This window comes from Zalophus californianus, chromosome 11 (genome assembly GCF_009762305.2).
Source record: "Zalophus californianus isolate mZalCal1 chromosome 11, mZalCal1.pri.v2, whole genome shotgun sequence".
NCBI lineage: Eukaryota > Metazoa > Chordata > Mammalia > Carnivora > Otariidae > Zalophus > Zalophus californianus.
Genome location: NC_045605.1, coordinates 97,983,056 through 98,006,876, shown reverse-complemented (window position 1 = coordinate 98,006,876; position 23,821 = coordinate 97,983,056). Strand labels below are relative to the sequence as shown.

Genomic DNA, 23,821 nt, shown 5'->3' with positions numbered 1-23,821 from the left:
TTCCAGGGGTACCTGTCTTTCCTTGTGCCTTCCTCCTTAGTGGATCATTTGTATCTCCTGCCTGATGAGAACCTTTTGGCAGAGGATGAGGCAGCTATATCTGATGGTAATAATAATTACTGTGTCCATATTTAAGCCCCTTCCTACATGAACTCTGTGCTTTGTTTCAATGGGATGCAAAAAAACTTTAATTGCCACTATGACCTTTCCTGGTCAGTTTACCACAATATAGATACTGTAAGGAAACCTGAAGAGGCCTAAGCATCTCCAAGACCTCAGATAGATCCTTGGCATTTAATTATTAATATTTTATTTTAGTATAATATTAATCAGTGTCTCTTCATTGGCTTGAGTCATGAATGTTAATTTTCTCTTACTCACAGATGTGGATGTTGCTCGGGATGTCATGTGTCTTATAAAATGTCTTCGCCTGATTGGGGAGTCAGTAACTATGGATATGTCAGCAGTGATGGAAATGAGCTGTTACAACCTACAGTCTCCAGAAAAGGCTGCAGAACAGATTCTGGAAGATTTGATCACTATTGATGTGTAAGGAGAATTTAGGGTAAAGTGCATTTCCTAATAGAAATTTAGCAAATTTTAGTGCCAGCATCAAGTTTTTAATGTACATTCAAGTCCATGCAAAGTAGTGGTTTGAAGTTAAAATGAGTTGCTATAATTCTCAATAGGTGTCTCTGCTTTTAAACAAAATCTAACACATGAATTCAGATCTGGAAGCAGACTCATAAATTATTCTCAGTTAACTACTAACTGAGCTATAAATTCTAAAACATAAAAGTATTTGCTCACATGCATTTTGTCTGTCATTTCTAAAAGAATGAGGAAAAATTTGCTATATGAAGTAAAAGTATCTTGTATGCCAGAGTGATTATCTCCACTCCTTTATTGTGTAGCTGGTCTTCCTGTTTCATAGAGCATTTAGCTTATAGGACTTAGAGAGTCTGTGTTACGTATTCTCAGTAGTAATAGTTCCCTGATTGTCCTTCTAGAGAAAATGTGATGGAAGATATTTGCAGTAAGCTGCAGGAGATCAAGAACCCAATCCAGGCCATTGGGCTGCTTGTGCGGGAAATGGATTATGAGACAGAAGTGGAAATGGAAAAGGGGTTCAATCCAGGTGAATGACAACAAACGTGTCTCTTTGATTTAGAGAAAACAGTTTAACTCCTTTTAACTTCTTTTCCTTTTTTTTTTTTCTCTTAATTATAGCTCAGCCTTTGAATATTCGAATGAATCTTTCCCAGCTGTATGGTGGTAACACAGCAGCATGCATTGTGTGCAGAGGTGTGTGTAAAATTGCCAGCACTCGCTTCCTCATCTGCCGAGACCTTGTGATATTGCAGCATCTGCTAATGAGGCTGGGAGATGCCGTAAGTACTGCTTGGGGGAGACCTATAAAATCTACTCACAGAGCAGAATGTCGGCTCTATGAGTGCAGACTTGTCTTTGTTCACTGCTCTATCACCTACGTATGACCTGTAGTGAGTGTCTAAAATCACAGATTAAGAACATACATGATGGGGACGCCTGGGTGGCTCAGTTGGTTAAGCATCTGCCTTTGGCTCAGGTCATGATGCCAAGATCCTGCGATCTGGCCCCATGTCAGGCTCTCTATTTGGCAGGGAGCCTGTTTTTCCCTCTCCCTCTGCCTGCCTCTCCCCCTACTTGTGTGGTCATTCTCTGTCAAATAAATAAAATCTTTTTAATTAATTAATTAAAATCTTAGAAAAAAAAGAACATAGATGACATGGGGCACCTGCTGACTCAGTCTGAAGAGCATGTGACTCTTGAGTTTGAGTCCCATGTTGGGTGTAGAGATTACTTAAAAATAAATAAGGGCACCTGGGTGGCTCAGTTGATTAAGTGTCAGACTCTTGATCTCAGTTCAGGTCTTGATCTCAGGGTTTGAGTTCAAGGTCTGTGTTGGGGTTCATGCTGGGTGAGGAGCCTACTTTTTAAAAAATAAATAAGCTTAGGGCGCCTGGGTGGCTCGTTAAGCTTCTGCCTTCGGCTCAGGTCATGATCCCGGGGTCCTGGGATCAAGCCCCGCATCGGGCTCCCTGCTCTGCGGGAAGCCTGCTTCTCCCTCTCCCACTCCCCCTGCTTGTGTTCCCTCTCTCACTGTGTCTCTCTGTCAAATAAATACATAAAATCTTTTAAAAAAAACAAGTAAATATATTCTACAAAACTATTTTTATAGTTAACCTAGCACAGTTTTATTCAACCAGTCCCATTTGTGGCCATCCAGGTTGTTGCCAGTTTTTTCCTCATACCTATAAATATCCATACACCTCTACTGTATCTTTGAGATAAATTCTCAGAACTCAGAATTGATTGGTCCCAGGCTATGCACATTTTTAAGGCTTTTGGTGGTATTGCCCAAATTTCCTCTAATGTTGATAACTATTTTTATCCAAGACTAGTAACATAAGGAAGGGCTTAGATTTCCCTGTTCCTGTTCTTGAATTCTGAGCCCACAGATTCAGTGAAAATTACACTTTTGTTTTCTCTTTCACCATCAGCATTTTTGTACTGTTACATCTTTGGGTAGATATTTTTGCTACCCTAAAATTTAATAGGTGTGTTGCCTTTATGTACATATGTCGCTTTTTTTGTATGCCCTTTGTAACTGTGTTTGTTATTTATTTTACCTCTACCTGAACCTTAAGAGTTATCACTAATCGCTGTGTATGGTCTCACCCACCCACTCATCATGTATAGGTTATCTTGGGAGCTGGTCAGCTCGTTCAAGACCAGCAAGACCTACTACATCGAACAACTCCTCTACTCTTATCTTATTATCTCATTAAGTGGGGAAGTCAGTGCTTGGCAACTGATGTTCCAGTTGACACACTGTGAGTTTCAGTATTCTGGTTATTTTTAAAATGCGAGTTTGATTATTTTTTTCATTGTCTTAAAAATTGTAAATGTTATGCGGTTCCATGATTTGCCCATAAAATTCAGAGAGCATTTAGCTGCTTCAATTTCTAAAGGTTGAAGGCAGTTTATAAAAAGAATCAAAATACTAGATATACATTATTATATATGTGGTTTTTTGAAAAGAAAAAATGTTTATTCTGGAGTGGAAATGAAAAATATATATAATTTCTAAAATTTGTCTTTTCTTAGAAACTGTTGAGAGAGGTAGTTTTTCACTAACCATGCGTTTTTTTATGCTTTTTCTAAAATTGAAATAGAGTTGACATACAATGTTACCTGAGTTTCAGGTGTACCATTATTACATATGTGTGTGTGTTTAATGTAAAGATAAATCCTGTTGAAGGCCAAATAGTCAGATGAGGTCACAGGGCAAGTTAGACCACGCACAAAAACATACTAGTTATGAAAGGTAGGCTGAGCTGCTTTATAACCAAAAGAAAAAGAATCCTTTACTTAAAAGAATTACATTTTCAATAAGATAAACTGTCCTGTTTGGCAATGTCCTTTCAATAGAGCTTTTATATGTAACTTATTAAATTGACAGTGTTTGGAGAAGAACTTGTAGTAATGTTTGTGTAGAAGAACTGCTGTCTTTTTCTCTGTTCTCCCAGGGAGTCCAATTTACAACACTTGTCAGTACTGGAACTGACAGACTCTGGTGCTGTAATGGCAAATAAGTTTGGTAAGGACTAGACTGTATGCATTTGATTTAAATTTGGCTTTTATTGCATATTCATTAAATCTGATTGTAATGGCAAATGCCACCTCTACTGTGGAAAGATTGGGTAGGCTCTGCTTTCACTTTGGGAGGTTCATAAGTGAGCTGTGGCCTGAGACCTGTGACAGGGAGTCCATGAAACCCCGAGAAACCCAAATCAGGCATAGACTAAGGGTGTTGCATATATAAACATATATGTATGTGTGTATTCCTGCTTTTCTATTGTATATTGATACTCTGGTGATTAATTCAACAAAATTAGTTTTAAAATTTAAGTTCATGGTAGCTTTTGTAATCTTGTCTTAACACATATTTAAAAGGCATTGTCTCTCATACTTGAGAACCATTCTGGAAATTTGTTTTGTATTATTTTGGTATAAAACTTGGAATCTGGAGACCGTATTTACTGTAAACACTCCCTAAGGAAGACGCTTAGGTGTAGTGAGATCAGTGAAAAGAAAAGGACATGAGTACACTGTTGATTTAAGTGTTTTTTTTATTGCATTTGTATGGTACTTCACACTTTATAATAAGCTGCTTTTATTTATATTGCCAATGATGACACCCGTGGTGCATTTTATATTTTGAAATAATGTTCTTTATTATAGGCATAAAATGAATTAGACTATCTTAATTGAAAATTGGCACTATCACAAGTTGATGATTGTCATAACTTTTTCTTTTTAAGTATCTAGCCCTCAGACAATTGTGGAATTATTCTTCCAAGAAGTTGCAAGAAAACATATCATATCTCATCTCTTCTCTCAACCAAAGGCACCTCTGAGCCAAACTGGGTTGAATTGGCCTGAGATGATTACTGCAACTACCAATTATTTGTTGCAGCTTTTGTATCCTTTTATTTAAAAGCCAGTTAGGGGGCTCCTGGGTGGCTCAGTCAGTTGGCTAAGTGGACGACTCTTGACTTCACCTAAGGTCATGATCTCTGGGTCCTGGCATCAAGCCTTGCATTGGGCTCCGCGGTCAGCAGGGAATCTGCTTGAGGATTCTCTCATCCCTCTCCCTCTCTTCCTCCCCCGACTCATGGCGCATGCACTCTCTCTCACTCTCTCAAATAAATAAATAAATCTTTAAAAAAATGAAAGCCAGTTAAAAGGTGTTTTCTGTCTAAACAGCCTAAGGCTCTTATTCTCCCTGGATAATGAAGATTCTCAATGAGATTGGGTGCTTATTCCCCCAACAGGAAATGATAATATTTACTCTCAGATATCCCAATTTGTATTTTATTTTGTTTTATTTTCCTCCGGACTTAGCCAGATTTTCTTGGTACACAAATACTTAATACCTAGATCTCTTAAAACACTGTATGTTCATCAGGTATTTATTGAATGGCTCTGTATGTCAGACACTATGGTAGATGCTGGGTGTCCACTGGCACCAAAGGTCTGTATAGTATACCAGAACTGGCAGTGATCGCCCAGGGATGAAATACATGGGTTAGCCCATAGATTGAATTCTGAGCTAGGTGACTAGGCTTCTAATATATAACGTTTAAACGATGGGGCGCCTGGGTGGCTCAGTCGTTAAGCGTCTGCCTTTGGCTCAGGTCGTGATCTCCGGGGTCCTGGGATCGAGCCCCGCATCGGGCTCCCTGCTCGGCGGGAAGCCTGCTTCTCCCTCTCCCACTCCCCCTGCTTGTGTTCCCTCTCTCGCTGTTTCTCTGTCAAATAAATAAATAAAATCTTTAAAAAAAGAATAACCTTTAAACCGTGTTTGTCTAATACAAGAACACGTGCTCTGCCACCCTCTCTTACCTTCTTTTTTAAAAATCAAGTCACTGCATGGAGTTTGATGCCCAATATGTATATATATTTTAAGTTTGCCAGAAAAGTAGAAAAATCTCCTTATCCAGTGACTAGATGGCCTAGCAATCCCGGATGTCTCTTTCTGGAATGTTTGATGGGGAATTGTCAGTATGTACAATTGCAGGTGAGTACAGTTTAATCATTCTTGTAAAGAATGGGATTTCTGGAATTTTTTCCTTTATAAATGTTACCTGTATTTTAATTGGCTGATAATAAGAACCACAGTAATTTAAACTTGATTGCACCAAAATATACCCCAGAGACATTTTCTTTACTTCTCTCTTAACATGTCATTCCTAATGTTTTTTTCCTAGGGTATCTTGTTTTGCTTTTTTAATCCTGTTGGTTCTCTTTATACTAAAACAAACATAACATTGTCTTCATATAAATCCTTTACAGGAATCTCGTCATTAAACCAGTAAAGACCAAAAGTTGAAAATTGCTAAGTTGGATAAGTGTATGTGTTTTTACATGTGTTGGTGGTATTAGAGTAGATTAACAGGATTAGATTTTAATTTCCAGATGATTTCAGGAAATACACCTTTTGTGTTGATTGACCACTATCTTCTTTCCCTCTTTGAAAAACTTGGGAATGGTTATCTCCTTATATTTATTTTCTAATCAGAAAGCAACTTTTATGCCTTTAAGGATTATATTCAACTGCTACGTCCCTGGTGTCAAGTCAATGTTGGTTCCTGTCGATTTATGCTGGGACGGTGTTACCTGGTTACAGGAGAGGGACAGAAGGTAAATTGCATTTGAATGATGAACCAACTTCAGTGCAAAGAGGGCACTTGGTCTCCATCTAAACTAGGTTGGGGGATGGAAGGCACAGAATCCTCCAGATGTGGGTAAAGACGATTAGTGCCAGCAGGAGCCGTGTGGGGGTTGTTCAGCTTTCATGTGCTTTGCAAATTAGTTAGAACATGGGAAAACATGAAGAAGAAAACGTTAAAACCCTTTTGCCCCTGTGTAGGTGTTTTTAAGGACGAATTTTTTTTAAATTTTATGCTACTTTCTCGCCCCATTATGGAAGTTTACCTTTCTAAGTTGTTCCCTGACATCCTATTTATGTGAATTTTCAAATATGCAGAAAGTTTAAAGACTTAAACAATCATATACTCACCACTCAAATTCTACAAATGTTAACAGGTTACTATGCTACTGTATATTTATCCATCAGTTTTCTTATTTAAGTTAAAAATGAGATAAATTAAGAAAAACATTAAATATGTGTCAGAATTTAGAATGGCAGAAATTGTAAATGTAGTCAACAGTCTTAATTTTTCTTTTTTGGCTTTCCTTTAGCACCTGCCCTCCCCGCCCCCAACTTTTAAGCACCTAGAATTAGAACAGTCCATTATAAGTCATTTTGTGTTCTTTTATTTCTCCAGGCTCTGGATTGCTTCCGCCATGCAGCATCTGAAGTGGGCAAAGAGGAGTTCTTGGATCGCTTGATTCGCTCAGAAGATGGGGAGATTGTGTCCACCCCCAAGATGCAGTATTATGATAAGGTATATTATGGTGTGGTTTGGTCCTTCTTATACACCACCCTGTGTAAAAATGTATCTGAAATCATTGCTTTTGTGTTTGGGGAGAAAAGTAATGTAAAAATTTAATTGTTCCCTGAACTTCCAAGAGAAGAGAAATTAATTCCCTGGAGAAATTAAAGAAAATGTGTATTTTAATGAAATTGGTAATGTTTTTAACTTAAGTGAAATTCCTATCATGATACCAGTTTGTTAGCCTGGTCATCAGAATTTTACTGATAGTAGTCTTGCCTAAATCTCAAGGAATTAACTTGGAATGCTGTATTTAGCCTTAGTTTAATATTTGGACCTCGGTGTCTCTCCTGGCCTTTTTTCCTGTCACTCTTTTCTCTGATCATTCAGTTCTAGAGAGAGTGGCCTGCTTACTGTCTCATGCAAGCCAGGCATACACTCTGTTCCCTTCAAGACCTTTGTACCTGCTGTTCCCCTTTTTCCAGATAGTCAAGCCTCAAGTCCTCATTTCATTGAAGTCTCTGTGCCTCTGTCACCGTAACATTTAACCATGCTTGATGTTTAGATTTTAGATAACTATTTGTTGTCATCTGAATTTCCCACCAAAAAGTAAATGACAAAGGCAGGCTTAACCATTTTGTTCATTGCTTGTAAAAGGGACAAATGATTTTTTTTTTTAACTGAGCTCTATGCCCAGTGTGGGCTTGAGCTCATGACCCCGCGATCAAGAGTTGCATGCTCTACTGACTGAGCCAGCCGGGTGCCCCAAGATAAATTAATTTCTACTGAAAGAGATTTGTAGCTCTTAATAACCCTCCACCATCCTTCTGATGAGAAAATTATTTTGAATTCTAAGGATTTTTTTTTTTTTAAGATTTATTTTATTATTTATTTATTTGAGGGAGAGAGAGAGCACATGAGTGGGGTAGGGAGAGGGAGAGAATTTTAAGCAGGCTCCAAGCTCAGCATGGAGCTCACTGAGGGTCTTGATGTCACGACCCTGAGATCATGACCTGAACTGAAATGAAGACTCGGTCACTTAACCGACTGAGCCACCCAGGTGCCCCAGTTTTTTGCTTGTTTGTTTGTTTTTAAGTAATCTCCACACGCATTGTGGGGCTCAGACTTACCACCCCAAGCAAGAGTTGCACACACTGCCACCTGAGCTAACCAGGCACCCCGAATTCTAAGGATTTTGTAATCTGAGGCTGGCTAGATTTGAGGAATTGGTAAATCCCCTGAAATTGTGTGCAAAATGTTGCTTGTATTTTTTCTGTGGAGAAGCTCCATAGCTTTCATCAGAAGAAAGTTACTGATTCAAAAAACATGATAAATCACTGCTCCCGATGGACCCCAAGGTGGGCCATTGAAGAAAATACTAGAACTCTCACAGAAGAAATAAATTAAGATGTGCTAAGGTTTAATATAAGGATCAACCCTGGTGCTTTTATGTGGTCCTTTACCAGGTGGTCACTTGTCATTTAGTCTCAAGGTAGGCATCTGAAGGAAGAGGGAAGTTGTCATAGCTAGGGCAGGGGTTCAGAGGGGCACCTACACTACTCCATTTGATTTTAGTAGATTATGTTTGCCTGCTTAAATTGATGTATACATGATATTGCTTCATTTTAATACAAATCACCTCCACAATTTTAAAAAAATTCCTGCAAAGAAGCCAGATTAAGAAAGTACAAGCAAATGAGGACAAAATAGGGCTGATACTTTTCCCTTTGATACAGGCTCTTCGTCAGCCATATTGCAAGGTAAAAACAGTAACAGTCTATAATCAGATCTGACAAGAATCAGCTGATAACAGTTGAACTTCTCAGGAATGCTATTTTAAAATCTAAGTAAGTGTATCTTGAATTAAAATGTCAACTCAGGATAATAAGAAACCATGATAATTATTGGACGCCTAGGTGGCTCAGTCGGTTAAGCGTCGCCTTCGGCTCAGGTCATGATCCCATGATTCCCAGGGTTCTGGGATGGAGTCCCGCATCGGGCTCCCTGCTCAGCGGCGATTCTGCTTCTCCCTGTCCCTTTGCTCCTCCTCCCCTCTGCTCCTACTTTCTCTCAAATAAATAAATAAAATCTTTAAAAAAAAAATTTATCAAGGCATTAAGCATCCTAATCACCTGTAGTGGAGTATAAATTAGTTACAACCACTTTGAAAAACTGTTGGTATTTACTAGCTGCAATCATTGATATACCCTATGACCCGGTTATTCCAATTCTAAATATTTCCATAAACATATACATACTTACCAAAAGAGATGTACAATCATGATCCAAGCAACATATTCATAAAACTCATACACTAGAAACCCAAGTGTCCATTGACAGAATGGATCCATAAATTATGGTATATTCTTTGAATGGAATACCATAGCAATGAAAGGAAATGCTGCATGTAATAACGGATCAGTCTTATAAACATGTTAAGCAAAGTAAGACAGACACACACAAAAATACATACCATAAGATTCTATTTCCATGAAATTAAAAACAGAACCAGTAAAAGTCAAAAGAGGCTGGAAGGAGTCACCTGGGAGCTTTGGAATGCTGCTATGTTACAATTCTTATTTTAGGAGCTTGTTACATGGATATGTTTACTTTGTGAACATTCAGTCAGCTGTTTACCTGGGATTTATGTACATTTCTAAACATATGTTATAGTTCAAGAAAAATAAAATAAAATAAAAACTAAAAAATAAAAAAATAAAATAAATATAAATAAAAAAATAAAATAAAATAAAATAAATAAAATAAAATAAAAACTAAGCATCCAAAACAAAAAGATGTTTTATACTGTTAATAAAGAAAAGAATAAGTACTAATAAAAATAATTCAAAACTTTTTTATCTTTATTTCATCCTCTATAAATTTATATGTTGAGTGTGTTAAACATTAATTAGAGAGCTGTGTGTACATAAGTAAATACATGTGCATGTGCGCACAGACGTTAATAGGGTGGACAGTCAAAAAAGTTTGAAGAGCACTGTTCTGTCTTGTATTAGAAATGGATTATGTCAGCAGGGAGTCTGCTTCTCCCTCTGATCCTCTTCCCTCTCGTGCTCTCTATCTCTCATTCTCTCTGTCTCAAATAAATAAATAAAATCTTTAAAAAAAAAAGAAATGGATTATGTCAAACATTATTCTCTTTAGGGTTTTATAAGGCTATGTTGGCAATTTATTTTCCGGGCTTTAAATTCATCTATGACCTAAACAGTTACTAGGAAAAGTCAGTAGTGAAATTGCATGTGTTCCTTCAACAAATACTCACTAAGAGCCCACTGTGTACTAAACACTGAACATACAGCCGTGAACAAAAAAACCAATAGGAAATTTTACAGTAAGCCTGTTATTTGACAGTAGAATCTAAAGGAAAGTCTTATTTTATTTATTTATTTTAAGTAATCTCTACACCCAATGTGGGGCTCAGACTCACGACCTGGAGATCAAGAGTCACGTGCTCTTCCGGCTGAGCCAGCCAGGCGCCCCTAAAGGAAAGTCAAATATTAACCAAATAATCCTGTCTTGTAGTCAACATCTTTGATTCAGTCTTCATCTTAACTAGTTATCTTTCTGATTGATATAATTCCTATTTCAGTTTGAAGTGCACTACCGTATTAATTTTAATGGAAACTCCCTCTATTTCTCCTCAGGTTTTGCGTCTACTAGATGTTGTTGGTTTGCCTGAGCTGGTTATTCAGTTGGCTTCGTCAATATTAACTGAAGTAGGTGGTGACTGGAAAAGTCAGGTAAGAATGAACTATAATGTAGTTATTTCCCTTTAGGTTTGTCCTGGATGTGGGATTTTAATTGCTATTTTTTTCCCCCCTGTATTTGACATTTAGGCTACCTTAAGGACATGCATTTTCAAACATCATTTGGATTTGGGTCACAATAGCCAAGCATATGAAGCCTTAACCCAAATTCCTGATTCCAGCAGGTAGTCAATCCCAGTCTTTTTTAGAGAAGGCAGTTTACCAGCCCTGTTTAATCCACTGAGACAATTTGCCCTCACGTCCCTTTTTTTTTCTCCTAGGCAGTTAGATTGTCTGCGGCAGCTGGTGGTAGTTCTTTGCGAACGCTCACAGCTACAGGATCTTGTAGAGTTTCCCTATGTGAATCTGCATAACGAGGTAATTTTATTTGTCCACTGATGACTGGACACAGCCGTGGTGGTTGTCATGCTCGCTACTAACTTTGGTGTCTAATTGCTTCCCCTTCGTTAGGTTGTGGCAATAATTGAATCACGTGCGCGAGCTGTGGACCTTATGACTCACAATTACTATGAGCTCCTCTATGCCTTTCACGTCTTTCGCCACAATTACCGAAAGGGTGAGCAGTTGAAGCCAACAGTCTTTGTTACGGGCAACCTTAGCAGTTTAATCGTGTTTTATAAAACTACTGTTTGACTTATGTAATTTTTACCTTATTTTCACCATGAATGAGTGTTCTCTATAAGCATTTGGGGAAGTTATGTTTAATTACAAGATTAGCTTCACCCTTTTGAAGATCAACTGTTAGCCTTAAAGACATGCAATTTCTAGAACATTCTTGAGGCATTTCCAGTGAGATGTCATTTATCCATATCTTCTGTCTGATTTTAAAAGAAACTTTAACTTTTTTACTAGAGGCATCTTGAATTCTTGTGGCTGGTTTTGAGTTCTTGTGCCAGCTTGCTATTGCCCTTATTTTTGCTAATTCTTTTGAGAGTAAGTTGTAGATGCCATGTTTCAATGTATAAATGCTTAAGATGCGTCTGCTGAGGACATTTTCTTAGATAACCTCAATACGATTATCAGATTAAGGAAATATAACTAATGTCATTAATTAAATGTAAATATAATGCTATCGTGATTTTTTTAATAGCACATTCCTCCCATGCCGTCCTTACCCCCGGATTAGAATCACACATGGCATTTATTTGTCTTGTCTCTTTCGTCTCCTTTAATCTGGAGCACTTCTTTTTGCCTTACTTTACCTTGATGTCGCTGATATTTTTGAAGAGTACAGGCCAGTCGTTTTTGTAGAATGTATCTTAGTTTGGATTTGTATGATGACTAATGAAGTCTTTATCAGAACAGCTAAAATGGTGGTAAGCATAGCATAACACATAGGGAAATTGAATCACTGTGTCGTACATCTGAAACTAATGTGGCATTGTCAGCTATACTCAAAAAGATTTAAAAGAAAAAAAAGCAAAATCTTTGAGACAGAAAAAAAAAGAACAGCTAAGAAGGAATTGTATGTCTGTTTTAAGATCACATTTTTCAAGATAACCATTGTGGTTCTCTTTTGGAACTGGTAATATTTTTTACCATTTTCCCCCTCAGAGAACTTTTCATAAGGTTTCTTGCTAATTTTCGTTGGAAGGAATAGATGGAAGTAATTCATAAACATGCTGTTAATTTTCCTAGTGGTGAAACGTTTGCGGATTCCTTATATTCTTGACTCATACAGACAGGGACATGTAGATGATTAAAGATCTCTCACTGTTTGCTTTTACAGTGACAATATCCATTACATCAACCTGGTTAAGATCACTTTAGCTGGGGGCCCCTGGGTGGCTCAGTCGGTTAAAGCGTCTGCCTATGGCTCAGGTCACGATCTCTGGGTCCTGGGATCGAGCCCTACATTGGGCTCCCCACTCAGTGGAGAGTCTGCTTCTCCCTCTCTCCCTCTCCCTGTGCCCCTGCTTGTGCTCTCTCACTTTCTCTCTCTCAAATAAATAAATAAAACCTTAAAAAAAAAAAAGACCACTCTACCTGAATTCATGTTCAGATCTTTCTGGAGCAAGACTTGCTATCCTAAAAAATGTCTTAATATGGCAGGCACTCAGAAACATTTGTTGGCGGGCTAAAGTCAGTCATTTTCATTTTAAATAAAATTATATGAATTTTTAAACTGTTGGAATGAAAAATAGTTTCATTTGAAAACTAAAAGAAATGTTAAATGCGGGGCGCCTGGGCGGCTCAGTCGTTAAGTCTCTGCCTTCGGCTCAGGTCATGATCCCAGGGTCCTGGGATTGAGCCCCACATCGGGGTCCCTGCTCAGCAGGAAGCCTGCTTCTCCCTCTCCCACTCCCTCTGCTTGTGTTCCCCCTCTCACTGTCTCTCTCTCTCTGGCAAACAAACAAACAAATTAAAAAAAAATGTTAAAGACTCTGGTTTCTGGAGTCTCATGCTGCCTCAGAACAAGGTGTTTTTCAATATTTCATTCAGCTTGTGTGACTAAAGTATTATAAAGATAATCCATTCTTGAGCAGAGCATCCAAATATTTCTTGGTCTCGCTGGGTGGAATTAGGTAAAAATGGCTGAAACTAGCATTCTAAACTAGTCTTGTGTACTATCTGGAAATGTAGTATCTAAAAGGTAGAAGTAGGGACACCTGGCTGGCTCAGTTGGTAGAGCTTACGACTCTTAATCTCAGGATCATGAGTTCACGCCCCATGTTGGGCATAGAGAATCACTTTTAAAATGAATGAATGAATGTCAGAAGTAACATTTACAGATTTTTTTCTTTTTTTTCTTAATTGTAGTAAAATAGACATAACATAAACTCTACTAACTTAACCAATTTTTAGTATTCAGTAGTGTTATGTATATTCACATTACTGTGTAACCAGTGTCCAGAACTTTTCATCTTGCAAAATGGAAACACTATACTCATTAAACAACTTCCATTTCCGCCTCCTGCAGCCCGGGAGGGGTGTCTGTCTCTATGAATTTGGCTGTCGGAATCCTAATGTATTTGTCTTTTTGTGACTGGCTTATTTCACTTAGTCTAATATCTTCAAGGTTCATCCATGTTATATAATGCGTCAGAACTTCCTTCCTCTATTATGTGTATGTCACATTTTGTTCATCCAGCCATCAGTGGACACTTGGATTGCCTTCCTCTTGGCTATCCTGAGTAATGGCTGTGTGAACAAGGGCACACAAATATTTCCTCAAGACCCTGCTTTCAATTTTCAGGCTATATGCCCACAAGTGAAATTGCTGGATCACAAGGTAATCCCATTTTCAATTTTTTAAGGAACTGCCATACTGTTTTCCATAGCAGCTACACCAGTTTACATTCCCACCAGGAGTGTACAGAGGTTCCAGTTTTTCCACATCCTCACCAACACATGATTTTTTGTGGTTTTAAGTTAAACTCAATTTTGTTTTAAGTTTTAATATTTGATAAGTATAACAAATTCTCTAAAACACATTTTTTAAAAAGATTTTTAAGTAATATCTACACCCAACATGGGGCTCAAACTTAAAAGCCGTATGCTGTTCTGACTGAGCCAGCCAAGGCACCCTCTAAAACACATTTCTGAAGTTCTGATGTTTAATTTATTATTGCCTCCTAGCTGGTACGGTGATGTTTGAATACGGAATGCGTCTCGGCAGAGAGGTTCGAACTCTGCGGGGACTTGAGAAGCAAGGCAACTGTTATTTGGCTGCTGTCAACTGTTTACGACTTATTCGTCCAGAATATGCATGGATTGTACACCCAGCATCTGGTGCAATGGTATGAAAGCTTTCCACCTTGCAGTTTGGGAAGAATCATTTAACTTACTTGGTTTGGTCCTTTTGAAACTATCGCCTTATATTGCTTCGTTTTGTTTAAAATTTCTACTGGGATATTTGTGAACTTCATCTATTTTTGCAGCAATTTCATTGTTATATATTACCACCCCTTTAGTTCTCAAGTTTAGAATTATTCTAGGAAGAAGTATTGCATATGGTTTTGAGTTAGACCTAACTTCAAGCAAATTACTTAATTTTTTGCTGCTGAATTATCCTCTTGTATAAAATAGGGATGATGGTGATGATGATAATGTCCACCCTACAGGATTGTTTGGGTACTAAATGAGGTAATTCATACAGATTGCTTAGAACAGTGACAGTGCCTGGCCTGCAAAAAGTGCTCAGTAAATGGCAGCTGCTTTTATTTCATTTATTTTTGTTAATTCAATCTACAATTACCGTTTTAAAGGCTGTGTACTTAAAAAAAAATGGTGATGGGGTCATATATGTGCAACTTCTCGTGTTGTATATCATTCCTGCATGTACTAGCTGTTTCCAAGGGTCTGGGGTAGAGAATATAACTCTGGAACCAAGGAAAGTCATGTGGTTTAATTGGAGGTTAAGTCCACGTCCTTAGACCCAATAACATGTTAGAGCAAAGTGGGCTAACTTGGCAAACAACTCCATTCCTTTGATAGTTACAGTACCTTTGTAAGAAGAGCCATGCTAGTTGAAATAAGCATAATTTATGTGTAGAGAACTGAAGCATGAAAGCTCTGGATCCCACTTAGTGATATCAAAATAAGATACAGCTGACTCTTGAGCAACACGAGTTTGAACTGCGCAGGTCCACTTATACACGGTTGTTTTCAATAAATGCAATAATGTAGGGGCACGGGGCGCCTGGGTGGCTCATTCGTTAAGCGTCTGCCTTCGGCTCAGGTCATGATCCCGGGGTCCTGGGATTGAGCCCCGCATTGGGGTCCTGGGATCGAGCCCCGCATTGGGATCCCTGCTCGGCAGGAAGCCTGCTTCTCCCTCTCCCGCTCCCCCTGCTTGTGTTCCCTCTCTCGCTCTGTCTCTCTCTGTCAAATAAATAAATAAAATCTTTAAAAATAATAATAATAATAATGTAGGGGCGCCTGGGTGGCTCGGTCAGGCGCCGGCCTCTTGATTTCAGCTCAGGTCATGATCTCAGGGTTATGGGATCAAGCCCCAAGTTGGGCTCAGAGTGGAGTCTTCTTGAGATTCTCTCTCCTTCTCCCTCTGCCCCTGCCCCCACTCATACGTTCTCTCTCTAAATAAATAAATTTTTAAAAATAAATAATTTTTAAGGAATCTTTTTAAAAATGTAAATGTATTTCTCTTCCTTATGATTTTTTGAATAACATGTTCTTTTCTCTACCTCCCTTTATTGTGAGAATACAGCATATAATACAAATGACAAAAATATATGTTAATGACAGTTTATGTTCTTGGTGAGGTTTTTAGACAACAGCAGGCTATTAAGGTTTTGGAGGAGTCAGAAGTTATATGCAGATTTTCAACTGTGCAGGGCATTGGCACCCCTAACCCTCATGTTGTTCAAGGGTCAACTGTACTAACTTTTCAACTTTTCACTAACTTTTAATCACTTGTTTTGTCTTCTCAGTATGATCGTCCTGGAGCATCCCCTAAGAGGAATCATGACGGAGAATGCACAGCTGCTCCAAGTGAGGGGGGGGGTCTCCCTTGGATTCTTGGGTTAGACAGTAATTATGTAGTTGTGTTATAGTATTATCTGTATTAAATGTGTGTTTTTATGTAGTAGTTGTAATATGTATAGCAATGTAAAAATATTGTAAAGTTTCTTTTAGCTTATGTTCAGTATTTTAATCTGCTAAAAGTTGTCTGGTTGCTCTCTGAAAACTTCGTATGGCTGTATGAGAAATGAAAATGCTTTAAAAAGTGTTGCTTGCTGTATTTAAATCAGCTTAGTATTAAACTTGTTTTATCAGGGCCCTTGGATATTACCATGGAGACATGATATTCCTCCCTAAAGAGGCTGGGCTCTAGACTTGGACACACCTGGTTTTAATTCTGCCTCTCTCACTGTGGGCATGTTCCTTTCTTTCTGATATAGTAACAGCATCTCATAGTTGTAAGAGTTAAATGAAATTCTGTGTAAAATACATTTGTAAGCATCTCCTCAACTGCAGCTGTTGTTACTGTAGTTTGATTTGACTGACTGAGCTGCATGCTGGAAGCAGGGCTGTTGCTTTATTTTTAAGTTTGCTTTCATGGAGCGCCCCGTTTTTCCTCCAGTGCCCTTGGACTTCACGTTGAATTACTTAATGTTTTGTGGAAATTGACAGGCTGAGTTAATAGGCACTGATGATAGGCACTTCCTTTGTACTTTGGGAATCAAAAATATTTTTCTTTGGCTTCTAGCCAATCGGCAGATTGAAATTCTGGAACTGGGCGACCTGGAGAAAGAGTGTTCCTTGGCCCGCATTCGCCTCACTCTCGCTCAGCATGACCCATCGGCAGTTGCGGTTGCAGGTAGTAATGTGGCAGTCTGGGGACACTGTCAGCAGGCTTTGGGGCCGGCCAGCCGGCGCAGTATGCTAGAGCAGCATGCCAGACGGGCTGGGCGCCTCTCACTGCTACTCGGAGAGGCTCGTCGCCAGAGGCAGCTTTGGGTCATTGACAGACACCATCTTTGCCTCTAAACAGTTCTTTTCCATTTCCACAGGAAGTTCGTCAGCAGAGGAGATGGTCTCTCTCTTGGTTCAGGCTGGCCTTTTTGACACTGCCATATCACTCTGTCAGACTTTTAAGCTCCCCTTAACGCCAGTCTTCGAGGGACTTGCTTTCAAGTATGTATGAAATTGTCTTTCTGTGGTCTTCATTTTCTAATGCAGAAGTATTGCACTGCTGCCTGGTGTGAACCAGTGGTCATAGCCAGTTGCGCTTTAAAGAAATGTTTTTTCTAGTCCACCACAGTGACTTTTTAAAATTTCTTTTAGTTAATTATAATTTTTTTAATCTTGATTCATGGCTTCTCTTGAGAAATCAAAAAATTTGGCATCTCTAGGCCCACATTCCCACGGGACAGTAGGATATGTGGCCTAAATTGTGTCCGTTTTAGAAAAGGCATGTGTTCTTTTCAGTCCTTTAGGACAGCCATCAGCCCCTGTAAGCATTTTTAATAATTCTTTGTACCTAAATATTCAACTTTCAGAATTTTCCCCTTGAAAGTAAATGATCTCTTAACACTTACCGATGGCCTTGTAGATCATGCAGTTGTGTGGCTGTGAGGAAAAGCCAACACCCCAGTAGTGAATTCAGTGGCGGACTAGCGCTAAAGTTATCTCATCTCTGATTTTAGTAAGAAAACAATGTGGTTCTTTTTCACAAATTAGTTTACCATGTGTGGAACTGTTTCATTGCAGATGCATCAAGTTGCAGTTAGGAGGCGAGGCGGCGCAAGCAGAAGCCTGGTCCTGGCTAGCAGCCAATCAGCTCTCATCAGTCATCACCACTAAGGAGTCTAGGTACAGCCCTAGTGCTCATCCGCCCCAAAAGGGCTTACCCTCCAAATTCTTCCCTCGTGCACTCAGTTAGTGTCTACTGAATGCACTTCAGCCTCTTTAAAATCCTTCTCTAACCCTGACCTTCAGGAAACTTCCCTTCCTTGAATCGAATTTACAGTTTCTGTTGCACAGCTCAGCACTTTAGAATTGGAACATTTTACAGTTTGAAAATGCTCTGACATTAGTTTTCAATCCCTAAGTTAGCACACCAGTATCACTACTAAAATACAGATATACCACCCTTGTCTTCTAAATCAGAACTTCTACATGATTCTAATGCTTGATTGGGTTTGGAAACAGTGATCTGAGCCAGTTTCCTTGTTTTAGAGATCTGGAACAAAGAAGTTAATCGAATTGTGTAGTCAAGTAAAGATGTGCTTAGTGGGAGAGAAATAGAATCCATGTCATTTCGTTTCTAGTACTACCCCTAAACCACACTGACCCTAATATTAGTTGCCATTTAGTTATATTATCAATTCAATTGTGAGCTTCTAAAGATTCTTTTTCCTTGTAAATACATGCTTTGAATGGTGCTGTAAATATCTGTTATGAATCTAGAACTCATTAGTCCTTTCTGCTTTTTTCAAGTGCTACAGATGAAGCATGGCGACTATTATCAACTTACCTGGAAAGGTACAAAGTCCAGAATAACTTATATCACCACTGTGTAATCAACAAGCTCTTGTCTCACGGAGTGCCTCTGCCTAATTGGCTTATAAACAGTTACAAGGTAAGTGGTATCTTAACTTATATAGAGTAAGAAGCTGATCTTTACCATTATGGATAAACTTCATGAGATGATTAAAAAGAAAAGGTGATAATTTATGGAAATATACTGACATATGCTTTGGGCAGTGTCTCAATCTTAGTTAAAAACACTAAGAACAGCTTAACTTTAATTCCATATGAAGTACTGGGTGTTTAGAATTAAAGTTCTGCGGGTTAGTGATTCAGTTAATGCCTGCTTGTTTTCTCACTGAACAATGAGTATATATTTAGAACAATGACTATACGTGTGACACAGTATTTACTGTTTATTACTCAAAAAATTCACAGAAGTGAGTAGTTTTCAAAACTACAAAACGGTTTAAGTTTTTGTCAAAATTGGGTTTTTGGACTGCCTGCATCAGAATTTATTTGGGTAGCGGGCTTCTTCAAATACAGATTCCTGAACCCCATTCCACCCTTCCACACTTACACAATCAAATTAACCTGGAGCTAAAATCTGGGATCTATATTTTACCAAGCTTCTAATTTGATACGATGAATGCTTAGGTTTGAAAACTATATCTGAAATACATTGGGTGGAATAGGGAAAGAGAGAATGTAAAGCTTAAAATCAGGAAAGTTGGTCTGTTTTGGGGGGGCGTTATTTTTTGTTTAGGTTAGAAAGTAGAAAAAGCAGTTAAGATGGTGAAAGTTAGGACTGTGGTCAAATCAGAATATAGAAAGCATAATTTCCTAATTAGTAGAGACCTTCCAAACTGAGGTTGTAATCACTTTTGTTTCACTCTGAGTCAAACAAATTTAACTCAGGTATTTAAAGTTGATAATTCTTTTAACTTCTTTTGCATTTGTCATTCCTATATTTCTGAAAATTAATGTGAATATATTGCTCTCTAGTGTTCAGCATTTCTGAGAAGGTATGTTGAAACTGTAGAAAAGTATTAAATAAAATGTGTCTGGGATGCCTGGGTGGCTCAGTCGGTTAATCGTCTGCCTTCGGCTCAGGTCATGATCCCAGGGTCCTGGGATCGAGTCCCGAGTCAGGCTCCTTGCTCAGCAGGGAGCTTGCTTCTCCCTCTGCCTGCCACTCACACTGCTTGTGCTTTTTCTCTCTCTTTCTCTCTCTCTGACAAATAAAATCTGTTTTAAAATAATTTAAAACATATAAATAAATAAGTAAATAGATAAATAACTAGATAGATAGATAGATAGGCCACTTAACAAGATAAAGTCTCACAAGGTACCCAGACATGACTGGGCTCTGAGGAATCCAGCCCTTAACCCAAGATAAGGGAACCCAGATGCTCATTTACTTACACTGAGAAGTATTCATGCCAGGGAATTAGACACTCGGCATCCTTTGGTCATTGCCTAGGTAGATGTTCGTAATCTCTGACTCTTTACAGAAGGTTGATGCTGCTGAGTTGCTCCGTTTGTACTTAAACTATGACCTTTTAGAAGAAGCTGTGGATTTGGTTTCAGAATATGTAGATGCTGTACTGGGGAAAGGACATCAATACTTTGGAATTGAGGTAGGCATGTATGCATGTTCCTTTTTAATTCTGTATTATTACCCTAATAAAGTCAGGATGTGAAAGTAGATTGAACTATAGGACAGTGGATTTAACCTTTACTCTTTGTAGTTATACGACTGGGTTTTCTCCACAATCAGGAACTGGCACTGTAGGAGTCTCCAGCTTCTTGTTTATAAAACGGGAATACATTTCATTTTTCTCCATCAAAGAATGTAGCTTTAGTTAGTATTTGGAGGAGTGAGGTAATTTCAAACAAAATGTTCTTTTCTGTGTGCCAAAGACTGTGCTGGGTCTCTGCAACTGTTTTTTCATTTAGTCCTTACAGCCAACTCTGAGAGATTGTTTTAACCCTTTGTTTTAACCCATGAAGAAACAGAGGCTCAGAGGTTAAGTAAGTTGCCAAAGTTCACACAGATGGTAAAGAGAAGAGCCAGGTCTAAAATCTAGGTCTAGTTAAGTTCAAAGCAAAGCTCTTAAGCTCTCAGGAAAGTATTGAGAACTTTGAAAGGTGAGCTTTCCCTTTCTAAACTTTTTTTCCAGATAATCTGAATTAAATTTCAGACTGCAAATAGTCTCATTCATTGACAATTTAGAGTTTGAGTGCATTTTTCCTTAATAGGCCTTAGGGCTCCTTCAAGATAAGAGCTGACATGAATTTAAAAATACATATGGATGGATGGATGGATAGATAATACATTTGATTTAACTGAGAAAAGGACAAGTTTCCCAGTTGAAAAGAGAAGCAAGGGGGTGGGAGTGGCACAAATGTGTGTCTGTGTGTGTGTATGTGCAATTTCTTATTGTAAAAAAGAAATAAGAATTTTATGTGATTCAAACCTGTGAAGCTAATTGCCCAGAAGAAATGGTCTACTTTTGAGATTTTCTTCAAATAGGTATTTTCCGTTTCAGTTTCCACTGTCGGCAACAGCTCCGATGGTGTGGCTCCCGTACTCTTCTATTGACCAGCTTCTCCAGGCTCTGGGAGAAAACAGTGCCAATAGTCATAACATTGCTGTAAGTCAGTCCTCTCATGAGGCACCCATCTTTTATAAACCCTTGCACCAGCACTTACTCCTAAAGCTTCCTCTTCGGTTCTCAAGGATTAAAGGGAGAGCAGAAGCCATTTGTTGCCCTTACCATGCTGGCCCAGTCCCTTTACAAAATGATTAGTTAAGCCAGATGTAGCCTCTCTGGTTCTGAGCAGCATTACTGGGGTGGGGGGATGAGGTCGCTGGGGGATGGGCACGCAGGAGGGTATGTGATGTGACGAGCACTGAGTTTGATAGGCCACTGATGAATCACTGACCTCTACCTCTGAAACTAATGATGTTCTATATGGTGGCTAATTGAATTTAAATAAAAAAAAATACTGGTGTGATTTGCATGTAGGTGACAGGATTGGGATACTGCATGTAACAGAGAAGTCTGATTTAATCAGTAGTCACAGCAGACTCCTGTACTGAACTGAGTAAACGAGGCAGAGTGGCAAACATCTTTATCAGGGGGAGGCTGGTTAGTGAAGTCACAGTGCTTAATAAAAACTTCAGGGTTTGTTTTGTTTTGTTTTGTTTTTTAGTCCTTGACCTGTTCTGTAATGATTCCCTTCTTTTCTCCTACAGCTATCCCAGAAAATACTTGATAAATTGGAGGACTACCAGCAAAAAGTTGATAAGGCAACACGGGATTTATTATATCGTCGGAACTTGTGATCCGAACGGTTGCCTAGCCTTTGTAGCCGCTTGGTGCCTCTTAGGGCTTAAGACTTTACCCTACAGGAACCCTGTATTCCTGGACAGTTTTCATACCTGTAAATGATGTATACAACATCAAGTCTGCATTCTGCGCAAAAGAGGAGGGCAGATGAGTCACAGAACCTGTGCTTGCTGGCGGTGCTAACACACAATTTCTGGTTTTCAACCTTGGTCTCAAACAGCTGCTTTTGTATATGATTCACAAGCCTTTTTAGAGTTTCTATTTTTTTAAACTACCGAAGACATTCTTTATCTGCAAATTAAAGCCCACCCTCACTTTCCAAAATAGCCAATGGTGGTTGGTTGGTTGGTTGTAGCTAACCACCAGAAGCAGTCCCTGCAAATCCTTCCATTCTTCCGTATCACTTTTTGTATTTCAATGGAATTATTTTGGTCCAGAACTGACATGTATTTTCTGTATTGCAAACAGAGGCTAATGATTTTGCATACTCTTTTCATTATTTATTGTGGAGTTTTTGTATGATCTTCAATAAAGTATTAAATAATTTGCCTAGATTAAACCTAAAATGATGACCAGCTGTCAAAGAAGATACCTTATTTTGAATCTGGTTCTGAGGCTAAAGTTGAGTAAACTCTTAGCTAAGAAAAAAATTGGAAATTTTATCTATAAGAATAACCAATTTTGAAAGTAAATTCTGTTAACTGTTATGATTTATGATAATCAAGCCGGACTTGATCATACTACTTGTGTAATAATGTATTGGACCAAAATATAAACTTTCCTGGTCAGATTCAGAAGTATTCGTGCCCACAAATTTGGGGGAAGGTGAAAAACGAAATCTTGGATTTTATTCTGTATATTAAAATTTATCTTTTAAGGAAACGATCTGTATATTATTTGTTTGTATGCCCTTTGACCTCCCTTGAGAGTTTTCCATAGCCTTTACTTTTTATACTGCCAATACCATATTTACATTATATATTTTAATAACAATGTGAGCTTCACTGTGGTACCATTTACTGGTAGATACTGAGATGTATGGTTCTTCTTTCATTTTAGCTCTGCCATGATTAATACGAAGCGTTTGATGTAATGAGGGACTGGGAAAGCCCTTGTCCTGCAAGAGCTCTATAAACCTGTAGCTTCCAGCTGTAGCAAGAAATACACGTATATAACCAAATATACACATATAAAACCAAGAGAAAGATCTCACAGAATATGTATCCTCACTCACCATGTACCCTGATGTTTTCATGAGCGACTAATGGATCATAACCTATAGTCTGAAAAATATCAAATCCTCTTTGAGCCATTTTGGAGAACATAACGTAACTTGAGACTGGCCCTGTTCCAGCAACTTACCCACTTGTGTTGCTCATCAGAGCAGGGGTTTCCATGGTGCCAGTTCACAGGACCCTGACCAGTTTTTCCTGTTGTCAGTATTTTGGTTCAAGACCTAATCCGTGCTGGAGCCAACCCAGCTCTGCCGTCCATTTTCTTCTGCCTTCTTCACTCTGGTCCCAACCAGAGCAGAAAGTGGAAATTCTTTCACTAAACTTCTGTCTCCACTTCGGGTCTGCATTTTTGTTGTTCCGGACCATGTGGTATTTTAATAGTCCATAATAGCATTGTTATTTTCCACCCCAAAATTTTCTGATTGCAAAGTGTTATTAAAAGAACTCCCTCCAGGGCGCCTGGGTGGCTCAGTTGGTTAAGCGACTGCCTTCGGCTCAGGTCATGATCC

The 23,821-nt window shown here is 38.6% G+C and overlaps 1 protein-coding gene across 1 annotated transcript; it reads left to right on the top strand.

Annotated features, from left to right (window-relative positions):
* The first annotated feature begins 450 nt into the window (after positions 1-450).
* Positions 451-22,936, top strand: LOC113915001 (nuclear pore complex protein Nup160). The gene is made up of 22 exons (XM_027580648.2): positions 451-565; positions 1,011-1,138; positions 1,231-1,391; positions 2,743-2,876; positions 3,573-3,643; positions 4,368-4,527; positions 5,557-5,626; positions 6,151-6,249; positions 6,897-7,016; positions 10,667-10,762; positions 10,859-10,953; positions 11,050-11,146; positions 11,240-11,345; positions 14,369-14,529; positions 16,180-16,240; positions 16,959-17,069; positions 17,263-17,386; positions 17,963-18,064; positions 18,692-18,833; positions 20,236-20,361; positions 21,274-21,378; positions 21,984-22,936. Exons 1-22 carry the CDS (start codon positions 546-548, stop codon positions 22,071-22,073), a joined length of 2,379 nt encoding a protein of 792 aa, XP_027436449.1. The 5' UTR covers positions 451-545; the 3' UTR covers positions 22,074-22,936.
* The last annotated feature ends 885 nt before the right edge of the window (positions 22,937-23,821 follow it).

Coding starts and splice junctions, on each gene's coding strand:
- LOC113915001 (XM_027580648.2), top strand. CDS start 546: ATGTGTAAGGAGAATTTAGG. Junction 5,627..6,150: donor GTCAGTATGTACAATTGCAG/GTGAGTACAGTT, acceptor TATGCCTTTAAG/GATTATATTCAACTGCTACG. Junction 21,379..21,983: donor CCAATAGTCATAACATTGCT/GTAAGTCAGTCC, acceptor TTTCTCCTACAG/CTATCCCAGAAAATACTTGA.